Below are 22279 nucleotides of genomic sequence, written 5' to 3' on the forward strand. Positions count from 1 at the left end.
TGGCCAGGTTCCACTGAGGTAGCTGGATAGTGTCTGCTATAATGACTCTCAGCTACCTTATATATCTGAGGCTATTTTATGCTTCCCCCCCCGTCCCTGCTGATATCCCACACAACAGAAGAGTTAAAGGATCATCACGCCATGCTGCGTCTCTTCAATATACTGTCCTAAACCAAGACCAAAATTGTCCCTTGACTGCTTTGTGTCAAACTAGTCACAGATGCAAATTGTTGTCCTGACAATGTTTGTCTACCTTAAGGTGAAAATCAATAAGCCAGTCATGTGCACTTTGGGGATCTTTGTTTTGCAAATGATTTGTTCTTCGCTAGATATGTTTCTAATTAAAGCATCTAGGACTGGTATTGGCTAGAGCCTCAGTAAATTAGTAAATTAGTCTTCAATATTCTGCAACATTAAAATCACATTGATGTATTACTCTGTCTTATTATGTAGCGTGGGTTTGGAGATGCCCAATTCTACTTCCCAATACGTTATATTAGACGTTATATTAGAATTGGTTAAATAGGTAAAAATCTAGCAAAATATTGACTTATGCTATGGTGAACCTTGAAAAGCTGCCTATTCTAGGAAATTGGCCTCTATTATCTCTGATTTCATGCTTTTTCCATCTGTCTCAAAATGAAGAGATTAGGGCTGATCCTAGCTATTTTGTGAGGCAGATTACGGTAATCTTATTATTCTGATCTCATTACGCTTAGTCTCCAGATTTGAAAATGTTCTGGTTTTAACTCTTTCTTTGACAGAGAAATGTAGTGAAAAGGTAGTTAAGGCATGTTCTGCAAACTTTGGGTTGAATGTCTGTATCATCCGGAAGTAATCAAACTTTAAAAGATTTTCCTCGAGTTATAAACTTTGTTGCTGTTGTCTGAAAAGGCTGTCTAAAATCATGAGGAAATCAACTTTTTTTCTAAGTTATAAAGGTTGAAATGCCAGCTATATATAACAACACCAGAGTAATGGTTAAGAATTCCATTTTCAGTTTAATACTTTTTAGTTCTGGGGTCCTCTGTTCATGATATGTAGATCTTTCTCCTAGCTTTTCTCAATAGAAAAGGGATTTTTCAGATCTTTGTCCCAGTGTTTGACACAGATACAAAACTTAGTGGAGCATTTCCTCACCTTATTTCAATTACACATAAGCTAATACAAGATGCTGGAAAATATGCAGCCACGTATTTCAAATGAAGGAGGGATAACTGAATTGGAACATAGATACTGAAAAGCTGGGGAATTGTACAGCTCAATTTCACTGGTGTTACTGGGAGGTCAGCTTTGATCGCCAAGGGTTAACTTTCTAGTCTGTGCTAAAGGGACTCTTCTCTGCACTGGGCTGATAGTTTTACTGAGAGCACCAATGCAAATACTTTCAGGTGGGCTTTGAAGATTACAAGAGGTCTTTGTCTTAAAGTTGAGGAAGCTCTGGCCTTTCTGCACGGCTTCAGGCATCAGCTATGAAATAAATGCTATTGCCTCTTCTAGCCTGCAAATATAAGGAAAACTAACTGACAGCGAGCTGCTGATGGGGTGGAGGGAGTTGAAAAGCAAATACGATTCTCTGACTTACTGAAGAGATTTGTGTTTAACTCCTGTTGGAACAGGTTCATAGGATATTTGAGTTTGTGTTGTACTAGACTGACGGACTTGTAGGTTAGATGCTGCAGGGAGCTCTTCTAAAGCTTTTGAGCATTGCTCTGACTGTTCTTTTGGTTGTTTTTGAACACCAGATATATTTGCCAGTTACAATCCTGAAGCTGCATTTACAGGAGAGGGAAAATTGGAAAGGCAAAAGATGTGTTTGTACATCAAACAAAGCTGGGACAGAAGGAAGCAAGTTCCTTCTGTGTTCTGTCATTGTTATAGGTCATCTAAATTAACCTTTGTGTAGAACAGTCTGTATTGTTACACCTGTTTTTTCTTAGTAGAGAGAAGCAGCATGCAATGCAGGAACATCCCTTAAGCTGCTGCCCCAACTGCCTAAAATACACTGGGTGTAGGATTCTTATTTAGACTTTGTCTTGTATTACAGAGACCTCTTCAGTTTTTCCTCTAGTTGCGAATTCCTGTGCTGTGTTGATGCAAGGTTCACGTAAGGGAGTGAAGTCCATTGGAACTGCGTATATTTGGAGGAAATGTAACCCTTGCAAATCATGGATCTTTTCTTCACCCTGTTCAGACGTGACCAAGTTCTCCAATGCTTTGGCCATTACCGGGTGGGGATGAATAGTGCAGAGATGAGAATGAATGGCCAGTGGAAAGAAGGTATGGGGGAAAGCTCAACCAGGCTCTGCCCCAAGGTTCATTTGTGGAACCACTGCCTTGGGGACATGTCTTTCACAAACAGCTTGGCAACACTGTCTCAGGGCATTCTGTTTTGTGTGTCACTCTTACTGGTGCTAGTGCCAATGTTTGGTACTGTGAACGAGGTCAGGGAAGAGAGCCAGCAGTGGGGAGAGGAGATTTTATCAAGATTTGTTTGCGTGTGGGTTTTTTGTTTTTGTTTTCTGGCTTAGCTAAGGTGGAGTCTTTTGATTTGGTCTAACAGCAGTTGTGCTAGCTGCACTGGGGGGAGACAAGTTTTGGCACGGGGGTCGGATCGGCATACCTTAAGCTGGCGTTGCTACTAGATGTGCTCTCTGCTGTCAAAGTGCAGTCTTTCATCCCTGTCCTGGGGCTATATGTTTGGCTGAGTCTCATGATGGCAGAGCAGCGTTCTCTTGGTGGTTTTTAGAGCAGCCCTTTCTTTTCGTAGCTAGAACTATTTTTCTTGCTGTTCCCAAGAACTCTCAAAATTTGCCTTCGTACCAAAAATGCTGCTTCTATTGTGCGTTCGCGCTGGGTGGTGATGGTTGTTTTGCTTTGAGTGCTGAGTTGCTGGCAATGTTTTAATACAGTTTTAGATAACAGTGAAGTATTTGTTTTTCAAATGAGAGGTAGGAAATTGCAAAGAATAAAGAATTACATGAGTTGGCTTAGTGATAGCATGCCTGTTCCATTTGGGGTACTGGAGGAGGAAAGGGGAATAGATGGTGATGTAAGTTAGGCTGCTGCTCTGACACTCCCCCAGGAATGACTTCTGGGAGGAACTGTAAAGGGCGGAAGCAAAAGTAAAGATGTCGAGGTTTCGTTGACTTTGACATTTGCTGTGAGTCATGTCTGGCCTGTTGTAAGAGAAGGATGATTCAAATGAGCACAGTAAATGTAGAGCTCCCTCCTTTCCCTCCCAATTTTAACACTTGTCAAAGCAAGGGATGGATTGCAGTCAGTCTGATTAAAGGGTTGTATCCACACACAAGGACTATGACTCTGCTAGAGTTTTTTATGCAGGAGTTGGGGAAGCTTTGCATCGCTGAGGCAAATCTTCAGTTTGTGATATCTGTTGGTAGAAGTCAACTGCAGTAAGCCTTACATCTGAAAGATTCACATAGCCTCGACACGGGAGGCTGATTTTTTTGTAACATAGTAGAAAAATAGAGGGGCTTAGTGCAGTATTTTAAATTCTCGTTCTGGTCTAATTATCTCATGTTAATTTTTTCCACTCTTAAGCACGTGTCACGTCTGCTTAATAAAGAGGTGTATCTTCTGTCCCGTAAGTGCTTATAGCATTTTACATCAGTGTGCCTGGTAAATTTTATGGCTAATGCCAAATTATACTTTCCCAAAGGTGCAGATGCAGCTGCTCTGTTGCCCTGCCTAACAACAGTAAGAAATACAGCTTTTTTGTGTGCAGATTGACAGTTGTTCGTGGAAGGATTTTCAGATCCCTCCCAGAGCACTGGAGTTGCTTTGCAGTGATTGCTCAGAAAATCGTATCGTATGCAGACTTCTTGGAAGTAATTTTCAGTTTTCATCTCAAAATGCTATTTCAGCACCGTTTTCTTCACTTTAAGTAGGAAAGAGATCGAAAAGCACGGGTGGGGAGTTCTAGATGCATTTTGAAGTTGGGGAAAATGCAGTTCAGATAGATGGTGATAACGTTATTCTTAGATTGCTGCTGTCAATCAGTTGTAGTGCTCCAGGAAATGGCAGACTTCAGCTTCAGTGGCCCAAAGGATCAGCCCTTGCACCTGGGGGCTGAGCTGAACAGTGATGACACCTGGGGCAGCTGGCTCAAGGCAGTGGACTTTTTTCTGTACTTTCAGATGCAAATTGCAGAATAAGCTCTAGGGAGTGGCAGGAAGTACGTGTGTGTCTTAGATGTGCAACAAATGGTGATAGTTCAGTTGCTGTGGAAAAGATGTCAAGCGAGTGTCGATTACAGTATGCTATCTCAGTCAGGTTTGGGGTTTGTGCATTGGTATTAACACCTGATTTTTAAACATCTAGTCACAAATCCCCACTCTTTCCCATGTGTGCAGTTTCACAGCGTGTAGTTGGGTGGAAGGGACTTTCACTGTGCATGTCAGTGATGTAACCCTTAAAGAATTAAACTTGTCAGAAGGACTAACAGCTGTCATATCAAAAGTATGGAGCAGGGGGGAAAGCTTGATCAGCTCACCAGTGTTTCTTGCAAGTGTCCCTGAACGTGATAGCTATTTCCGTGCATGAAGTCTGGTTTAGCTGTCTGTGCTGCGTAAATCTTCATCTCTCAGCAAGATCAGTATGAGGCTTAGCTTAGCCTGGCTGCCTGACCTGAAAGTAACTTTTCTTCCCATTTTATCCATTAAAGGCCCCAGCTTCCTTCCATTTGTGTACAGCTTGGGGGGGTGGAAGAGAAGGAAAAAAAAAAAAAAAGACAGCAGCTGCCAGAGCACTTACCCAAATGAGCCTATTATCAGAAGACAAATGTCTTTGTAAGCCTCAGCTGAGTCCCTCACTTGTGCTTCCCTATTTCCCTTCCTCCCACTCACAGTCAGTTGAGTCTGTTGTGCCTCTGCAGGACCATGCGCGTGCTCCTTCCTGAACTCCTGTCCACCTCATGTCTGCTCTTCCTTCTCTGCTTAACTCTGCCTAGATAAAGCTTGAAGCAAGTGGGACTATTAAGCCTTGCATATGTAAGTTTTTTGGTTGTTTGTTGCAAGAACTGTAGAACAGGCTTTTTTATGTGTTTTGAAACTGGAATGAAGAGTCCTTCCTTCACTGCTCAAGCAGTCCTACCCTATATCCCCTCCTTTCCTTCTCAGCCGCTTGCTTCAGTTCCAGACTCGTACCCTGCGCTTGCTGGTGTAGGTGTCTGTGTAGCCGACCAGTCAACTGAGACAGGTGAGTCGTCCAGCTGTCAAACACCGCCTCCCTAAGCTGTTTTGCAGTCAGATCAGTTCCCCAGTCTCTTCAGCTACACAAGTGCCTGTTACCACTGCATGGGGTGCGTGTGGGAGGGTGCAGCCACACGGCAGTGAGTGCATAAACCAACTCTCCGTGCTGCTGCCAGGCATGTAGCCTCTACAAACTGGTAGCATAGACTCGGAGTTCCTACTTGGGTGGGAATTCGTGCTTGGAAGCGTGAATTAACTAGCAAGATTGTTAATACTGAGGTCGAGATATGCATGCAGTATCAGTGTTAAAAATTTCTCTGCTGTTTTGAGAGAGATGACTGCAGGCATCCTCCTTCATGGATGCAGGCTTAGCTCATCTAGATTTTGACTTATAGCTCTGTTTGGTTCCGCCTCTCAAGGTGTAACTTAAATATATTTCTGAGGGCCAGCAATAAGAGATGCAAAACATAAAGTTCAGAAATATCAGAGTAACTAAAATGTTGCATTACTTTTGAAGTCTTTTTTTAATACAAGATATTAGGTGTTCTTGACCTGGGCGACTTTGTTCTATAGATAATTAATTGTCAAATATTGCTTATTCCTGATATCTTTCTGGCAAAGAGCTGAGTAAGACTGTTTCACATTCTTTAAACTTTGCAATGCTATAAAATATTAAGCAATCTATATTAAATGCCAAAATCCATGCTAGTAGAATCCTAAGCCTTTACATTTTAAAAACAGATGCAGTAAAATTTAAGGATTTTATTGCTCTGTTAACTTGTCCACACTGTAAAATCTTATGCTTTTGAATACATACCATATAATAAACCAGTTTAAACAAACCCATGCATTTAGATAATCTTAGTTTTTTCTTTAGTACGGCATATATTTTACAAGATAAAATTACACTGGAAGACTTCTTTTCCTGGTAATGTTGCTGGTAGTCTAGTTAACAGGAATTCACCTCTTGTCTTGATCTTCAGAAGCTTACTAGACCTTCTGCTTCTGTACTTGTGATTGCATTTTCACTGGAAAAGCCAGCTAGAGAAGCTGCAGATCAAGTTGATTTACTTCCTTAAAACAAAAAAGTCTGTTTTGATCACTCTTGAAACTTTTCTTTAAGGCCTTTATTGCTTGTATCTTCTCTTAGTGTGCTTTAAAATGTAGCAGGTAGTGTTTCTCATTTTCTTTCCCACCGAAATTCAGTTGCTTCTCGGTAGCTGTTTTGGGCAACCTTTCCATTTTTTCCTTCTGGATTTTTTTGTAGCAGACAGTTGAAGCGCTGGTATCTGTCTTGCTTCCCACCCAGTAGTCTGCTTGTGCGAGGCATGTGCATTTTTTTCTTTATTTTTTTCCAAATTTTCAGTGAAGTACTTCAAGGCTGTAGTTTCCCTAATGTCATTGGGGGCATGTTGTTGTCACTTAAACGTCCAAGCACCCATGCATCCTTGAATACCAAGTCTAGTAGTCAACTGACATTGACAGCCTGTTTTATAAGCAACCAGGGAGACCTGAGAGTTGTTATGGGAAGGATTGTAAAAATATTTAGAAAACCACAATCTAGCTTAAGTAGCGGTGCTTCGCTGTCACACTTGAAGGCTCTGAGTATCTTTCTGCAATATTGAGTATGATAATACTGTATTCATAAGATGAATGTTGAAATAGAGCATGCTTATAATATTTGTGGCAATGATTAGTTGAGTTGGGCTTATGTATGTGGAAGATAGAATTTAAAATGTTCTTGACGGTTTGAAGAAGTACATTAAAAAAAACAGGAAGATGTACAGCAAGGATTAATGTACTGCCACGTGCGTGGGCAGAAATAATCAACTGCACCAACACAGGATGGGGAATAACTAGCAAGGTATCAGTTCCTCTGAAAATACCCCAAGCAATACAGTGGAAAACTGATTGAAATCAAGGTGAGGTCATGCTCTTAAGACAAGCAAAACTCACAATGAGATGTACAGATAAAGGAGTAATACTACTTCAACATGCAGATTATTCCACTCAGTGCATGTAAGGCCTTGGCCATGAAGCACTGCTGTCTGATTTAGAGTCTGCAGGACAACTGTAAAACTGCCTTCTAGTCCCACATCCTAAACTTCTGAGCCAAGACTGATAGTGTCCAGGTTGTTCTGCCTATTCCTCTTGTTCCCTCCTGACCAGCTTTTCCAGCACTGAGGCAGAGTTGCCTTACGTGGTGTGGTATTTTTGAGGGTTGCAAAATGGGCTGAGCGTTATCCAACTTGGATTGTCTGCAGGCACGTGCTGGGAAGGTTTGCGTTACCCAGCTGTTTGTAAGCTGTTCATCTTCTGCAGTGCATCCTTTTAGGCTTTAACCTGTGACTACCTGTGTATCATAGCAACTCCATTGTGTACAAACAGTAGAACTGATGTAATAGGGCACCTCTTACAGGGATCAATTGCTTGATACTGCTCAAGAAATAACTAATCCCATCTGGTTAAAAGTAGTCAGTAAGTGCCTTGAGTTTGTGTGCTAGAAGGGCTTGATTAGGACCACTGGTACAGATGTGGAGTGTTGGACTTCGTGGTTTCTTGGACAATGAAATATATCCGAGGCGATGGTACACATACTCTGTTTGGAATAGAAAGCAAGGCTGTCTTCATCCCCACATTTTTCATCTTTCACTCTGGGTGGAGGAGTTTGGGGGATTTTATATCTGTAGAGAATTAGAGGTACCAAGCATGAGATGATTAAGGGCTGGTTTTAGCTGTTGCAATACACTGTTCTTCAGTGAAATGCGATCCGTTTCTTGTCCTGTAGTGGATGTTTTAGTCGTGTGGCTGCTGTAGTGTGTTAAAGGCAACGTGTGGGACAAATTGCAAGGTTGGTCCTAGTTGTGTTGTGGGTATTCACAGAGGAATTGTTCCTGTTGCGGTTATAGGTGTTTCTACTTCCTTAGAGATGGTGAAGAATAAATTCTCTGATTGTACATTTTGGTAAGAGATACTAGGACAAAATAGGAGACGTGCAAATAGAAACTGTATCGTATGCAGGTAAAATTGTTACGCAAAGCAAATGAATTTGACGAACTGAATCTAGTCTGACCTGGGACTGCTGTACACATGTACTTTCTCAGGATATCTTTCAAACTTACTGTGTGACCTGCTGCATTTGTGTGGTAAAGCCATGAAAGGGCAGGCGCAGCTGGAACGGCGAGCACATTATGATTGCTTGTTCTTTGTTACCTTTTTCAATTCTGGTTGATACGCACACGCCATGAAGTCAGGAGTTACACCAGAGCAGCGTGATTACTGAAGAGAAGTTGCGTAAATGCGAAATGTATGATTTCGATATGCTTGCAAACTACAAAAAGACCACTGCTGGTATTTCTGCAGTGTGTCTTTGTGAAGTCTGAAAGCAACTGCAACGCGCGCACTGGAATGCTTGACAGCTTTTTTATTATTATTTACTGGCAGAGTGACTTTTGACCTTCATCCCTCAGAGGCTGTGCCAAGATTTCTTACAAAAGCCTTATGATTTCATTAAAATCCTGAAAAGTTGTAGTTGGTTGTACTTGTGTAAATAGTCAGGAGCCTGTGATAACAGACGTGTTGTGTGCCTGGTATCCATGCTGCTAAATTTGAAGGGATAGCTGGAAACAGCCCCTCTTTTAAGAGGGCCTGGCACTTAGAGCATTTGTATTTGCAGCAGATCCAGGAATAGAAACTAGGAGACCTTATTCTGGCCACTACATAAAAGCAGTTTTCTTCTCAAAATCGAGGATTTATTTGGATGCTTAAGGCAATGTATATTCTGTTCTTTATGTACAGATGGCCATATATGCATTTGGTTTATTTTGGGGGGGCGGATTTTGAACATTTTGCAAATATAGCAGGATTTTACTCAGAATTCAAGTCTGTTTTCTTTCATCACTGAAGGAGCAGAGGATGCCCGAGCTCTCTAGGCTTCAGAGCATTGCCTGTTCTTCAGCTTGTGTGCTTCACTGGGGGTTCCTCTCCTGGGACCCTGCTAATAGCTAAATCAAACAGTGCTCATCTGTTTACTTTTTAAATAAAATTCAATGAGGAAAGATGCTCATTTGCAAACAGGTGATCATCCCCGCTCTACCTGGGTAAACTAATCCACATGGCACAACAAAAAACTGACAAAATGCCGTGTTCTTCACTGCTTCCAAGTTAAGTGTGGCTAGAGTTTGAGATTAAGGAAGGATGTTTTTGTCTTCTGTTTCCGTGATAACATCCTGAGCACTACAGCTAGTTATAAAAGACTGCTGGTCCTGGTCTTTAGTCACTGTAAACTAACCCTTAGTCTGTTAGGGAAAAACAACACTCCCCTTCCTCTTTTTCCCAAACTGTTCTTGTGAATCCTGTAGCATTCTGCTCTCTGCGTGCACAAGCCAAGCTGTGCAGCCTAGGCTGCGATAGCAATCTTTTTTTTGTTTGCACTCCATTTTGATCAAGTACTGAAATGAGACAGTGCGTTCACCACAATGTTGAAATGTTGACAGCTGAACAATAATCCTTGCATTAGGAAGTTTGTAAGAATTAGCATTTACTTAAGCACCATAAAAATTACTGAACATAATAGGAGTCGCACGTCTGAGAGTCCCTGCTGTTACTGAAACCTTTGGGGGTCCTCTGTAACTACTTCTGGCTCTGTAAAGCTATTTCTGTTTGGGTTGTGAAATCACCAGTGTTGTTTTTTCTGCAGGTTAATGTTCTTTCTGTAGCAGAGGTTTTGCATCAACCTGCTTGAAAATGCGCAATTTGTGGTATCTATAGCTTTACCTTTATACACGCGGCAATAGTGGGAGGACTAATGTGAAAATTCTGCAGTCACCGAGGCTGGCATCTCCAGCCTTCACAAGCAACGTAGGCTGAACGGGTGAATTTGTAATGTTATCTCCGTGTTTGTGCTAGTGGAAACTTCCTACACAGAAGGAAACGTGAGTGAAGATGAGAGGAGAACTATGGCAAAGTTCTTTGAGTGGTGCTGATGCTTTCCAGGATCTCCCTTAGCTATTTTGGAGGTCACTACAATATACTTCTTTTTTTTTCTTCCATCTCTATGCCATATAATCTGAAGAAGTTGAGCTATTGAGAAAGATTTGTTGTCTAGGTTGGTCTTTTTTTTAATCTGTCTCCTATTATTAGGCGAGGAAAAAAGTCTTTGTAATTGATGGAGGGGTAGAAGGCTTTTGCCACAGGGAAAGTGGTGGCATAAGACTTGTAGGGCCTGAGAGGCAGGGTAAGTTTGTCTGTGCTGAGCTTTGTCCTGGAGGCTAGACGTGATTGTACTTAGATAACTTAAAGGCGTCTATTGTGTTCTTGTGTTATGTCCAAAAAATCCAGATGATTTTGAAGTGAAAGCTTGAATGCTAATTTCTAGCTGCATTTCTGTCTTCAGACTTTGCTTTGTTGCCACATTCTTTCTTTACTGTGCTTGCCAGCCAGTTTCTGGATTTCCTTGACCACTCCTCACGTCTATCTCTTGTATTTGGAGTTCTCTGTTGCGTGGAATTAAAATTGCACCTTGCCTTTATTTCACGTAGTTCAAATTAACATGCTGTAATATAACACAGCGACTTCTCCCCATCAGACCTTTGTACTGAATTTACCTATAAAAGCTTGTATGGTTGGAATGAGCCTCCAGTGATCAGAAGATGTGTGCAACAGACTTAAAGGAAAATGTTATTTATAGTTTGGAAGGAGACAGCTCCTAGAGTGGCTGTGCCCCGTGACTTTGATTGTCATTCATGGTTTGTAGTCTTTCAGCATTGCTTTTATATCTTACTTTCAGCTTTCCAGGTTCCTTCAAAAGGAATAGAAATAACTTCTTTATGAAAAGAAGATGCATGAAGACAGCACTACGTAGCCCAGGCACTAGCTTTTGATTTGCACACTTGGAATCTCTGTGATTCTTGGGTTCAGCTTGGCCTGCTGTGGTCTTTTTGTGCATTTCAAAGGATAAAGGTGGAAGAAGTGTTTCTATTAACACATTGTCACTTTATATATTGCAAACTACACACCTGATTTGGGTATTGCACTATAATACTTGGTAGCTGACTGCAGTTCAGGAAAGAATCTTCGGCTGGCCATTTCTAGTTACGCCTGCTCTGGCTCCTAGGTGCTTTCACAGCTTCCTAGATCCACCTTGAGAGCAAATATTCAGCCTTAAAGGAGTCATGTCCAAACCTGGTGCTTCAGGTTTTGATGTGAAAAATGTATGTTTTCATTGTTAGGTGATATTATGATAAATTGTATGCAAGAAAAAGCCTAAAATATTTTTAGCAGTTGGTGTTCTTGAGCTAGTCACCTTCAGTTGTCTGATGGATCTCTTTGCGTCGAGTGTTTGAAGTTGAAATGAACTGTCATCCATGTCATGAGGAATAAACCAGGAAAATAAAGGTGGTGCTTTGCCTTGCCCTGAGTTACAGTGCCATTTTGACTTGCACACTACCCGAGGTTTTCTTAAGATGCTGTTTCCTCAGTACAGCTGCCTCGGTGGTGGCGTTAGGCAGCCAGAGGGAGGAGGCTACATTTGCTCGGAGGAGGTTCTGCAGCACGGGCATGAGGCAGGGAGGAGATGCAGTTTGCCAGGCAGTGTCTCGGGCTCTCTTACAGTACTCTGGAGAGATGAATTTTAATAATCTGCGGTGCCATTGCAGTACCTTTGGGGAAGGAATAAGCCCTAGAATGGGCTGTTGAACTTACTCGATTGAATCCAGCTGTTTGAAGCCTTGTAGCGGTGGCTGCCTGCATGTGATGTGGCTGCTTTGTGTTTGTACCTCTCTCCATGGAGCAGAACAGGAGCTGTTTTCCTCTGAAAGGAAAAGCTGTGTTAAAGCACTTTGGAGTAGGGTGAGAGCTGCCAGTCCTGGAGCCTCCAGTGCTGCTCGATGTCACTAGGACTCAATAACTGACCTCCCAGCCACCATTCCACCCTGGGATGAGTAATTTCTGGGCTTAAACATTTCAATTGCAGCATTGCTGGCTTGGAATCGTTTGTTTACTTTTTAAATTTTAATTCCTGCCCTAGCATGAGTGTTGTGAGCACTTTCCTTGGATTCCTGAGACTTTGAGAGTGTTTTTAATATACTGCCTTGTTTTCTTTGTGGCAGTGTCAGCACAACTTCGTTCAGGAGGAAAACCACATTGGCAGCTGGCAGGTTGTTGTAGTTGAGAACATTTGTTACCTTCTGTTTCAGTTAGCACAGCAAGAATCCCAAAACCTCACAGTTCAGGGGAAGGAGCTGGGTTCAGCCAAAACTCAGAGCCCTCTGTGAACAAGTTTCTTGGCTTTTGTCTCGCCAAAACCCAGGCATTCTGATGGATTTGGCTAAATTTGCAAACATGTAAATATGTTTGAGGCCTTATGTTTAGTTTTACGTTTGCATATGGGAGCCAGTCTGCTTGTCGTGTTCCTGTTTAGTCTCTGTGTGTTCCTGAAAGATGCTTGGCTTTGAGAGTATCAGGAACTAGTGCAACAATTCATGGGGATGGAAAGGCTGTGCTTAGAAACCTTCACCAGGTAGGGGGTCAAAAATGGCCGAGAATACCTTCTGCGAGCAGTTTCGGCCAAAACTTTGTGATTGCCTTGTTGTGCAGCTCTTGAGCAGTGCTGTTTCTCCATTTCCATGGGAACAGATGGGCTCTCATTGATAAGAGATCTATTATCAAACCAGGAAACTGGCAGGCAGCAGTTGAGCCAATATTACTGTAAAACGGGGCTGACTACAGACTGAGGACATCACATGGCAGTATGTGTTCGAATGTAGTGGCTAAAAATATCCTTCCTTCTTCCTCCTCTCAGGCACAGATGCCCCAGTGTGAAAGGAGGAGTCGCTCTGTCGTAAGCCTGATTAGATCTGTAGCAGACGTGGGGACTGGCTGCAGAGGAATGCTTTATCGTTTGACCTGTATGCAGAGCAGCAGTTTTTAACAGTTGATGAGATAAATGTGGGCCTTTTAGATTTTTTTCACAAACTCTGAAGGCTGTCTTGATTTGGAGCAGTAATCTTTGTTTCATTTTGTTGCTTAATTTATCTGCATTTATTTGCACTTAGGGAAACTTTCAAAGGAAAATTCAGTGATGTATGTGATACTTAAACTAAATTTTATAGCTTTGGGAAGTCTAGAAAAATCTTATGATAGTTCAAGTTAGGAATCTTTATTTTTCTTACAGGCATAGAACTGGTTTTTAGGTATTCAGGTAAGAAATTGCAGTCCTGATTATTATCTGAAAATCTGTTGAAGGCCAGCTGGAGATACGGACTAGATGGACTGGCTGGATGCTTGAAATGTTTTGCAGCAAAATGATTTAATTACATAATGTCAGTTCTTTCATTTCGGTGGGTTTAAGGTTAAAAGAAAAAAGAGAGCAATGTCACTTGTAAGCATCTAGGCTGGATTCCCCAGTGCAGAGATTTCCTCCATGTTCTTGACTTACTTTTTAGTTGTATTTCAGTAATGGTTGGTAGTGGCACAACTTTTTTGAAAGCTGAAATTTTATCTGACTGTTCTGTAGCTGCCATAGCAATAGGTACCTAACTTTGTAGCAGCCACCAGAGTTACTGCCCTGTGCACGTGACTGCAGAGTTGTCCTCAATTTGAGGTGCTTCAGTACAAGTCACTTTTGCTTGACTAAGCACACTGGGAGCAGCTCCAGGGGTGCTTATTTGAGACACTGTCAGAACAAATGATTTTGTAGACATCTGTATTGTGGAGGTGACTTCTTTTTAAATGAGACTTGAACGTGGAGCTTTCCAAAGAAGACGGTAAATCCTATTGCTCCAGGAAAGGAGCACACTGAAAAGCCCAGAAGTGTGCAAAGAAAGGTGCCTCCAGGGTGACTGTGTGTGTGTATAAGCTCTTTAGTACATAGCATAGGGTATGGATAGTTTAGCTATCTGCCAGGGTGTGAATGGAGCTGTGACAACTGGTTGAAATAATCCTAGAAAGGACAACCACCTATGAAGATGCTTCAGTCCTGTATGAAGCAGAAAAAAGTCCTTGCGGCAAAGCGAGCCAGGGAAGTGGGGAGCTCTGGAGGATTCATTATCACAGCAGAAGCCCCCCGAACAGGTTGGACGTGCACATATGTAGGCAATTCACCTTACCGTGCCTTTCATCCAACTGTTTTTTCCTGTCACAGAGCTTAATGCATGCCTCAGCAGCGCTCCCTCACTGGTATTTGGCTTCGGGCCAGGCATTAATGAGTACCCCAAGCCCTCTGTGATTTGGCTTCTCCAAACCTATTAGCATATCTTCAGAGCAAGATAAAACTCCTTAACATAATTTACATTGGGGCTTTAGAATTTCTGATAATTTGATTCCTCCTGCCAAAAGCACAAATATGTGGTAATATTTTTCATATGAAGCTACAGCTTTTCTGTTTTGTTTTTTAATTTTTGAAAAATAGACTGCCATATCCCTTAACTGCACTCCAGTGGTAGTGAAATGGGTTGGTACACAATCTTATCAGAGGTTTGATCTGTGGTATCTCTGATAAAGGAATGGATTCTATTGCATAAGATGTTGCTTATTAGAAATAACAACACACACGACACATTTTGATGTTATTTTGTACAGCGACTATGGTGATGGTTTCTAGGGCACATAACCAAAATTCCTGATCATACAAGCTCTGTGCCAAAATCTTTGTATGACTGAGCTGTCGATCAGGGTTCCAACCTTTGCCCTCCACCTCCCTAGTCTCTACACAATTCACTTTTTTTTACATAGCTGTTCTTAACCTCCGTGTTCCCTGTGTAGTATAGCAGAGCTGCCTGCCGGTGTCATCTAGCTGTACTTCAGATCCTGGAGCTGCATCGGTGTCTGCGCAAAATGCTGTCTTGCAGTCAGTGCAGCAGCTGAGATGTGCAGTTTTCTCGCTTAAAGGCGAGTTAACAGACATCAGCTGGTCTGTGTCAATTCTTCGTGTGCAAGCTTTCACCTCAGAGCCTGTAACAGAGCCACCCTTGAACTGCTCGTGACCTGTGGCCAGATTATCCTTGCTAAATGGCTATAATGCTTGTAAATAAATGGAAACCCAAAGTAGTAACTGCATAAAAGTTAGTTTTAATGCCTTTATCCATATAAAAAGGTTTAAGATGCTTCAGGTAGTAAAGTCCCTTCTTCAACTGAAAGTATCCTGAACTGGGTCATAAAAGTGAGTACCTTTGACCTAAAGGTCAGAGGATGTGGCACTGCTGCTGTGCTCGGTGCCTCGCGGAAGCGCTAGCCCCGGAGGGACCTCCCTGGGACCATCAGCCCGTTCAGTCGGGAGTTAAGGAACAGGCAGGTAACTGTTACCCACAGTAATTCACAGTGGCATTTTGAATTCTGTTCTCTTTTTGCTTTAACAGATTCCATTTCAGTAGGTGATTAGGTTTTTCTCTTTTAGATCTCGCAGTCAGCAGTGGGGCAGATTAGGGCGTTAATGTCACATTTTTGAAAGGCAGCAAAAATTGATCTTCAGAGTTTAATTTTCTGAAGCACTTTTATCAGCTCTAAGCATTTTAAGGCCTGCACTTGCAAATTTGTCTGCTTTTCCTTTTTAATTTATTCTTGTTATCTCACTATCCTTCTTTTTTGGAAGGGCAACAAAAATGGAAATAATTGCTTACGAGGATTTTTTTGATGGATATCTTCACTTTTGTTTGTATATAGTCTGTGATCTCTGCGGCTGTGTTTGTGTTGACTTTCGCTTTACATTTCCTCATTGTCCCACATTCTGGGCAACCTTAATCATGTGACACTTCTGTGACTTGAGGCTATAAGTTGTTTTTTTTAAACTCACATCTAGCTTTTTGTTGGCCACTGTTGCAAAGAAAAAAAAAAAGAAAAAAAAAACAAAGCTGAGCAGGAATGAAAGTGCTGGAAAAAAAGTATTGTTGTGGTGCTTAATTTTGAAAGGGGGGTGAGCAGGACCTGTGTGATGGTTACTTCCAAACCCAAATAAATCCTTTTGGAGAGGGGTAGTTTCAAACTGTAGCGTGATTTTCTTTGTGGAACCTCATACTACTTTGTTCCAGAGGCTATTTTCAGTTGGTGTACCTGGCTTGTTAATCGCACTGTACCACTTATCAGGGATTCAATGAAAAATAAAACAAATTTTTAAGAGTAAGTAAGTTTTGAAGTATTGATTCATGTGAAAAAGCATGGTGTTCTGGCTGTTCTTTGGCTATTTTCAATTATTGGTCCAGCTTCTTGTTCTGAAAAGCTCATGAGATGCAGTGGAGCAGGATGGCTGGCAGCTTATTTTTTATGGGTTTGCCTTGCAAGAGCAGTCTTGGCAATAAGAACTGAAAGAATAAGGTAATATCTTCACCCATTTTGCTGTAACTTGAAATGTGGTAAGCTTATTATTTGTTTCCTTACTTCAGGTTTTGAATGAAGAATGCGATCAGAATTGGTACAAGGCAGAACTCAATGGAAAAGACGGCTTCATTCCCAAGAACTACATAGAAATGAAACCACATCCGTAAGTAGAGCTTTGATAGGATCTCTTGATCTTTCCACGTGCTTCCCTTCAAACAAGGTGGTTTGCTGCTGAGCGCTTTGCAGATTGTTCCTTACCAGATCTACCAAACTGTATGTCTAGATAAAAGATGGCCATTGAGTTGTATCTCTGGCTGTAGCCTACAATGTTCACAGTAATTTATTTCACAGCTAGCTATGTAGCAGGATATTTGGAAGCTTTTCTAGTTTATTCTCTGGTATTTTGCTGTAGGGTCAGACTGACTGACCTTGGGGGTTGCAGGCTTAAACCAGCAGAAAACTGTTCAGTAGAAACTTGTTACCCAGTGTCCCAGGAAAAAGTGTGACTGTATTCTTGTGATGAATTCTTTATTTTACTTAGTATCGCAGATAAAAGTAAAAATTGAAGCATTTGCAGCTTACCAGAAAAAATGTTTAAGGACATTTGGAGTTAAATTTTTGGTATGTTTGTTGTGTTCTAGGTACTGAATCAAAGGATAATTTAGGTTGGACAGAAGCTTCTGAAGGACTGTACCCCAAAAAAAGAGAGGAGGCTGCTTTAGTGCAGCCAAGTGGGAAGTGAAGCAAGGATGTACAAGAAAATTCTGAAATTGTTTAAAGCCTTGTCTAGTTTATCTTGATCTGTTAGTCCAGTGGGGATCATAAATGAATATTGTGACTTCTCCTTCATTGATTTGAGTCATCGTGCATCTTCTAATAACAATTTTGGAAGCACTTGAGTTATACTGTGGTCTTATGTTGACATTCAGTTTGTTCTGTAATCATCCATGTGTTTTTGTTTGAGTGGGATAGAGCTGTCAGTTTTTCTCTTACTGATAACAAAGGGGAATGAACAATATCCAAGCCTACAAGTGAGTGAGTTTGGTTTTAAAGCATAGTTAGTTTGACCTTTTTTGAAGATGTTTAAACTGCTGATGGCAACTGGATGGCGTTAGCTCCGTGTGTCAGCAATGCTGGGGAGTGTATTAACAACCCTGGGAAATGACACAAAAGTTCACGTAGCACAGTGTTTGCTTAGCGGTAATGGAGAGCTCTGAGTAGTCTAGCAGGTCCTACAAAAAGCAAACATCAGGCAGCTGACCAGGTGTGAGAACAAGAACGTTTCTTTTCTCAGGCTGGTATCAGTGTTGCAGGAAGGTACCATGAGAGCTTCTCAAGAGGATTTGGAAAGAAAGCATCTGAAAAAGCCTTTAAATGTTAATTCTGTCAGAGGATCTGAGACTTAAATCTTCCAGCCCCATAGTTTCTTTTAAAGTGTTCTATCTTGCTTATATTTTGCAAATCTTCCCGTTTGCTTTGTAACTACGAGCAGACGAAGCTGAAAGGGAAATGTGGCATGTCTCGGTCACCAGCTGAGTCACCTGGGTTCTGAAGGGTTAATCTAAATGGCATATCAATTCACAAAGCAAAGAAGTAGACATCAGCATGATACTCAGAAGAGCAGCAGGAAACTCTGGGCAGGGAGGCTTCCTGTGAAGGCACAGCTGTGCAGTTCAGTGGTAGGGCTACCTTTCTGGTTTTAAGGGGGCAGGGAAAGAATTTGCCATCTATGAAATGGTCTGGATCAGGCTTGTGTTATGTGTGTCCAAGTGTGTGTATTCATAATCAGCTGTTCTTTAAGGTATTGCTGAAGTCTTACTTTGCAATTTATGTGGAAGAAATGATCCAAACTAAATGGTTGCACTCAGTGAAGCCAAAAGAATTGTCAAGCTGCTGATTGAAAGGAGTCTGAACGCAGCGTGAGCTTTGCATTGTACCAACTGGTGCATCGCCCTCTGTGCAGCATCAGCAGTAACGTCTGTGTTTGGTTTTGTAGTGCTGACTGGATGAGTTTCTATATTACAGAGCTAGCTGGAGCGGAGTGTTGCGGTGTGTTATCAAGCTTAGCCATTCACTAGGGAAGCTATGGGAATGTCAGTTTCTTTGGCCTAATTCTCTAGGACACGCTGTGGTTTTTATTATTTTTTTCAGTCATTCCTTAGGAAAGATTCACACGTGCAGAATATTTCTGATGCTTTACGAGTATGTTCTTAAATGGACAGTAGTTCCTCAACATAACTTTGATCTATGGGGTTTTCTTTCTCTTCATCTTTTTTTATATTTAAAGTCAAGCTCCTGTTACTCTGTGAATGGCTGAAGTTGCAATGAAATGATCAAGCTGCTTTGACTAAAAATCTTCCTATTTAAATTAAAATGCCTTGGAAACAGCTGGCAGAAAACTTTAAGATTTGATATTGTTGTTTTGGAAGTGTTATTTTCATTAATCAACTTGTACACTTCAACTTTCTAACAAGTCAGTAAAATTGAGGGGAAAACAAGGATAAATTTGTGAGGCTTCAGGAAGGATGACAGTTCTTCTGAGCTCTTCCAGGTTTCTTTCTGTTTTCCAGAGATGAGTGAATTTTTTTATTTTATTTTTTAAAGCTCAGGCTTTCATTTGCAAGTCACGTGTAATTGAGAATTATTTGAGAACCAAACAAAATTAAAACACGTTGTAAACAAGAACTGTGTCAGGATATCTCAAGTTGTAATAGAACGTTTGCTTTACGTAACATTTGGCAGAGGTGGAATTAAGGGCTTTCTTATCTCTGACAACTGTGCCAACAGCCCAGAAAACAAAATACTACCTTTGAATTCTGAAGGAGTTTCATGTAATGGTTTCTCTCGGTTGATTTTGGAGGCAGTGCAGTACAGCATGAGACAGGTAGGTGTTCCTCCTTCTTCTGGCTCTGCCAGCACCTCAGGTACTGAGAAGAGCACAGGTGCTAACCCATGGAGAACGTACTAAATGCTTGACTGCTTTGTCACTAGAAGTAGGCTGGTTGTAGGAGAAAGCTTTTCATTTCCATTCCAGGGGGTAGGGGGAGTAAAAAGTGCAAAATAAGACCTGCCAGTAAGTTTGTAAACAGGGTGCATCGTTTCCAGTGCCAACATAGCTTTACATAATGGAGCTGCATAGTTAAGCGGTGTGTATAGTCCCCTTACAAGGGAGATGTCCTGGGGTGGTTTGATCTAATGTTGCATGTAGTAAAAGTCCCTTTGTGGTTTCATCGTGTTCGATATAATATGGGGCATGGTTTTGTGTAGCCTCCTGTGGGGAGCAGATGCTGAAGACAGCTAGTGAGAGGATCTAGGGCTGCCAGTAGCTGAGAGGCTGGTAATCAGGTAATCAGGTCCTTCTTCACCTCTAGGGATTGCTGCTGCTTAGAGAGGGGGACTTTGTGGTCTCGTGAAAGCTTCAACCTCTCTCAGGAAAGGCTCTATTTCAGGGAGGGTTTTGCAACTTCTATTTGTTGTACCAAAACCTTCATTGTGGAAAGTAAACCTTCTGAGTGGAGCTTTTGTTCTTAAACGCTCCTCTCTATGGTCAGTCTTCTGTGTGGTTAAAGGCTGTGGTAAGAGCTTCTATCTCGTGTGATCTGTTACTCGGAATTGCCAGCTGTGCTCTTTGGTTGTGCAGACAGCTCTGCTCTTCCCACACTGCATGACCTACTGTTCAGCCCTTGTTTACCTTTAGTCTTGGATTAGTCTGGAAGTGCAAATGTGGATGTAGGTAAGCATCCTGTGACCAGGGGCTGTTGGTCGGTTCTGCGATATAGTTGCCTGATGTAGGTTCAGTCTTAGTGCCACAGAGGTGGGCAACCTGTGCCTTTGACTTCTTCGCAGCTGTCAAGAAGCTGAGACGTGGCTTTCACATGCAGCTATTTTCATGGAGCTGCTTATGTGAAAGCTGCTAGGTTGTCCTGACTGCAGGAGAAAGCAAGAAAATAGGCGGCTGAAACAAGCGTTGTCAGCACCTTTCCTACCTTTCCTAGAACCGATTTGCATGCCCAGCTCACTGGTGATCCACAAAGAAGCAGAGGGAACTTGAGGGAACTTTTCTCACTTTGTCTGCATGTAACTCCACTCCTGGCACCTGCTTGAGCTTTGCCATACAGAATCTGTCTTTGACAGTGCTCTGGTATGCTGATCGCTAGGGTCAGAAAGGTTGGACTCTGCGCTGCGGGAATAACCGGCTGCTGAATGAAGCTACTCGTTCTCTCTGTCAAGTAATCATGTCTTGCCACCAGATCTAAAAGAGGCTAGAAATTGTTTTTGATATAAAATGCACTTTCCATTTGTGCAGGATGGGTCAATCCATAGACAGGATCTTGTTTCTACAGCTGTGATGTTTCTGAAGAAACCTGTGAGTGAACTCCCAGTGTTTCCCTTGCGTTTTGCAAATATTACATAGATATATTTTTAAGGTTCCTACCTGCTAAAGCAGCGATGTTTCTGTGCTTACTCCTTACATGTTCTGTATTGTCTGCTTGGCAAATTGTGACTAGGGCAGGGGTGGCTTCTCCTTGGGGGGCGTAAGTAATAAAGGTGTGTGTAACTACTCCTCGGTGATTATCTTCGGGTAGTAATAGCGAAATAAATTCTGCGATGTCATAGAGAAGTTCAGTGCTGAGTAGCCACCAGTGCATGGGCTCCTTTTTAATCCCTGAACTGGTGGTATCATACAGTTTGGGCAATTAAAAGCTTGCATGTTTGTATGGAGACATGAGAGTTTATCCCTTAGCGACAGAGGAAGAGTTAGGAGTTGAGCTTCTTGCTTGAGCTAGGCGTCTGTTTGTCCTTAGGTTACAGAGCCTGATTGCTAAGATACCAATGCAGACCATAACAGACATTTTAACTTTGTCCCAGGTTGTAGCTAGTTCCCGTGGCAGTCTTTTTAGTCTCACCAAGTAGGACTTTGTGAAGCAGCTGTGTACATTAGGTTCTTGCGGTTATATGTATGCTAAACATCATAAACGTCTAAAGGGTAGAATAGGGTGCAAAACTGTGAATAACACATGAAATTTTGAGCAGTTGGGTTATTTCACCCTTCTGAAAATAAATCCTGTAACTTGAGGGTTTCATGCTTACCACATCTCTGCTTTGCTAAATTGGGTGAAATAGGGTGATTGCGAGCGTATCGTGGTAGCTTCGTTGCCAGGATGAAACATTCTGAAAATGGTTCAGTAGCCTGTAGTAGGGTGGCAATGAGGTAGGTGCAGTTTAGGTAATTCTATAAGGAATCATTTCACCTCGGTGTGAATATCTGTCAGGCTCTCGCATGAAACGTTTTGAGTTCTTAACTTTCTCTGTTTTCTTTTCCTCACTCCACAGGTGGTTTTTTGGAAAGATTCCCCGAGCAAAGGCTGAAGAGATGTTAGGCAAACAGAGACATGATGGTGCCTTCCTCATCAGGGAGAGTGAGAGCGCTCCTGGGGACTTCTCTCTCTCAGTCAAGTAAGTAATGCCCAGAAGCGCCTGTGTGGTAATCGTGACACCTAATGCCCGTTTTCACTCATGGATAAAGGACGGATGATTGCTAGCGCTGATGAGCAGGAATATTTTTCCAGATGCCTTATAGCTTGCCTGTTCTTCCAGTGTTATGAATTTTCTTACTCTATATTCTGCCTTTGTGCAGTACACTTCCAAATGTTTTTTGTGGCTGCTTGGCTCATACTTTGGGGATATTCGTGTTGTCTAGCACTGGGACGTGGTGCTATGAAAGGAGAGGCCTCTTCCATTGCTCAACAGTGCAT

The 22279-nt window shown here is 41.9% G+C and overlaps 1 protein-coding gene and 1 long non-coding RNA gene across 7 annotated transcripts in view; one reads left to right on the forward strand and one right to left on the reverse strand.

Annotated features, from left to right (window-relative positions):
• The window catches only part of GRB2 (growth factor receptor bound protein 2), a 57461-nt gene that overhangs the window by 29361 nt on the left and 5821 nt on the right, over positions 1-22279 (forward strand). For 5 of the 6 annotated variants that reach the window (XM_040530076.1, XM_040530077.1, XM_040530079.1 and 2 more), the window contains 2 exons: positions 16589-16686; positions 21858-21980. In XM_040530076.1, the coding sequence (XP_040386010.1) occupies positions 16589-16686; positions 21858-21980 (221 nt within the window). Of the gene's footprint in view, positions 1-16588; positions 16687-21621; positions 21736-21857; positions 21981-22279 lie in introns of those variants that run through there. The other variant, XM_040530081.1, reaches the window with a different exon arrangement.
• LOC121056788 lies at positions 719-21496 on the reverse strand. Its single transcript, XR_005813496.1, has 3 exons — positions 20959-21496; positions 11916-12024; positions 719-11827 (listed from the first exon to the last, which is right to left on the reverse strand). It is a non-coding gene; the product is annotated as an uncharacterized LOC121056788 (long non-coding RNA).

The sequence above is a fragment of the Cygnus olor genome, chromosome 18, assembly GCF_009769625.2.
Source record: "Cygnus olor isolate bCygOlo1 chromosome 18, bCygOlo1.pri.v2, whole genome shotgun sequence".
Taxonomy (NCBI): Eukaryota; Metazoa; Chordata; class Aves; order Anseriformes; family Anatidae; genus Cygnus; species Cygnus olor.